General features: G+C 64.6%; 1 protein-coding gene across 1 annotated transcript in view; it reads right to left on the reverse strand.

Annotated features, from left to right (window-relative positions):
• Positions 1 to 463: 463 nt before the first annotated feature.
• Positions 464 to 1666, reverse strand: part of SCARF2 (scavenger receptor class F member 2) — a gene marked incomplete at its 5' end in the record, with an annotated part of 6824 nt that continues 5621 nt past the window's right edge. Inside the window, one exon of the mRNA XM_025044486.1 lies at positions 464 to 1666. This exon is cut by the window's right edge and continues 543 nt beyond it. Within this exon, the coding sequence (XP_024900254.1) occupies positions 1268 to 1666 (399 nt within the window).

A 1666-nucleotide genomic window follows, 5' to 3' on the forward strand; every position in this document is an offset into this window, starting at 1 on the left:
CAGATGAGGCCCGGCTGGAGACTGTGCCCGTGGCCCACTGCCTCCTGGCCCCAGCCTCTGACCTGACCCAGCCACACCAAACAGCTCAGAGCCCCCAAGTGTAACAGCAGTAGCCAGTGGGGAAAGCACAGGTCAAATGCAGCCCCACACACCTGCTCCTTACAGCCAAGGGACTCTGTTCAATTTGTTCTGACTCATTCTTCGTCCACTTTATCCAGTGCCACCAGTCCATGATGGGGTGGACCAAAGTGGGTGGAAAATAAACTTGATAAACAAATGAATGATGAGCAGATGGACAAGACTTTTTTCCAAAGTGGTTCCCAGGAGACCCATACCTGGACTCCCAGGCTCCGTCTGCCTAGGTCCAGTGGCCGTGGGGGTGTGAATGCCAGCTGGAAGGAGTCACACGCAATCTGGGTGGACACCCTTATCTGAGGCCCGGCAGATAGGAAGCAGTCAGAGCACAGAGGGGAAAAAGGCACTTTATTTAAAAAGCTTTGGCCAAGCCCCTGCCGGAAGGAGCCCATCCTGGGGCACCCGGATGGGGTGGAAGTAGCCCTGCCGGGGGCCTATAAATATGTCTCCTCAGGCTACTGGAGTGCCCCTCGGATTCCCACTGGCATGTGGGGCGGTGGGAGGCCATCAAAACCAGCTGACAGCTAAGGGGCTAGGGCTGGGGAGGCTGGGACAGGGAGCGCAAGGAGGAGGCGGGTGGGAAGGGCGGAGTCCTAGGCGCTGAGCCCCCTGAGGAACAGAGACCAGCCCAACTCCCCAGACTCAGGTCAACCAGATGCCCTGGGACCCCCAGTGGAAGTAGCCTGGGGCTGTGGTCAAGGAAAGGAGACTCCAGCCAGAGGCGCCAGGCCCTGACCAATGAGAAGCAGCCGGGGCAGAAGTGCTTCTGGCCTCAGCCAATGAGAAGGCAGCCCCAGCCAAGTGCGTGCTTGGCCAATAAGAGGCGGTCTCTAGGCAGAGCCCTCCGGTCCTGGCCTTTGAGACCCCGGCTGGCCCGAGCCCTTCATAACTCGGCCAGTGGTAAAGGAGTCGCCAGCTAAGCGCTTGTCAGGCTTTGACCAATGGCATGGGGCCTTCCGGCCAGAGCTCAGAGCTCCAATCCGGGAGCCTCATCCGGGGCCTGAGCCAATTAGACTCCGATGCCGCGGTGCCCAGGCCGCCGCGGGAGCCGCCTGCCGGGAGCGCAACTCGGGGTGGCAAGCAGCGCTGCAGAAGCCAGGGGAAGCTGCGGGCGCGGTGGAACCGCCGCTAGCTACAGGGTGGGCGCGCCTGCCCTGCCCAACTCGCCCGCCGCTTCTCGGCTCTTCTTGCGCGGTGGCTTCTGGATGGGGGTCTTCTTTCGAGGAGTGTCGGGTACCGGCGCGCCGGCCGCCGCCTTCTCAGCCCCTGGAGCCTCGGGCGCAGGGGGAGCACGGGCCAGCGAGGCGGGCAGCACCGAGCGCTTGGCCTTCTGCGGCGGCGCTGGCTTCTCCCGGGGACCCTGTGCGCCCGGGGTCCCCTCAGCGCGGCCCAGGCTGCGAGTCTTGTCGCGCAGCTCTGCGGCCAGCATGGAGGCGGCCTCGGGCGCACTGCGCGGGGGACCACCAGCGTCCGTGGGCTCTGAAAGGCCCGGGCCGCGGCCTCGCGCCCGAGCCCGGGGCGGCGAAGGCGC

The sequence above is a fragment of the Pteropus alecto genome, unplaced genomic scaffold (assembly GCF_000325575.1).
Source record: "Pteropus alecto unplaced genomic scaffold, ASM32557v1 scaffold113, whole genome shotgun sequence".
NCBI lineage: Eukaryota > Metazoa > Chordata > Mammalia > Chiroptera > Pteropodidae > Pteropus > Pteropus alecto.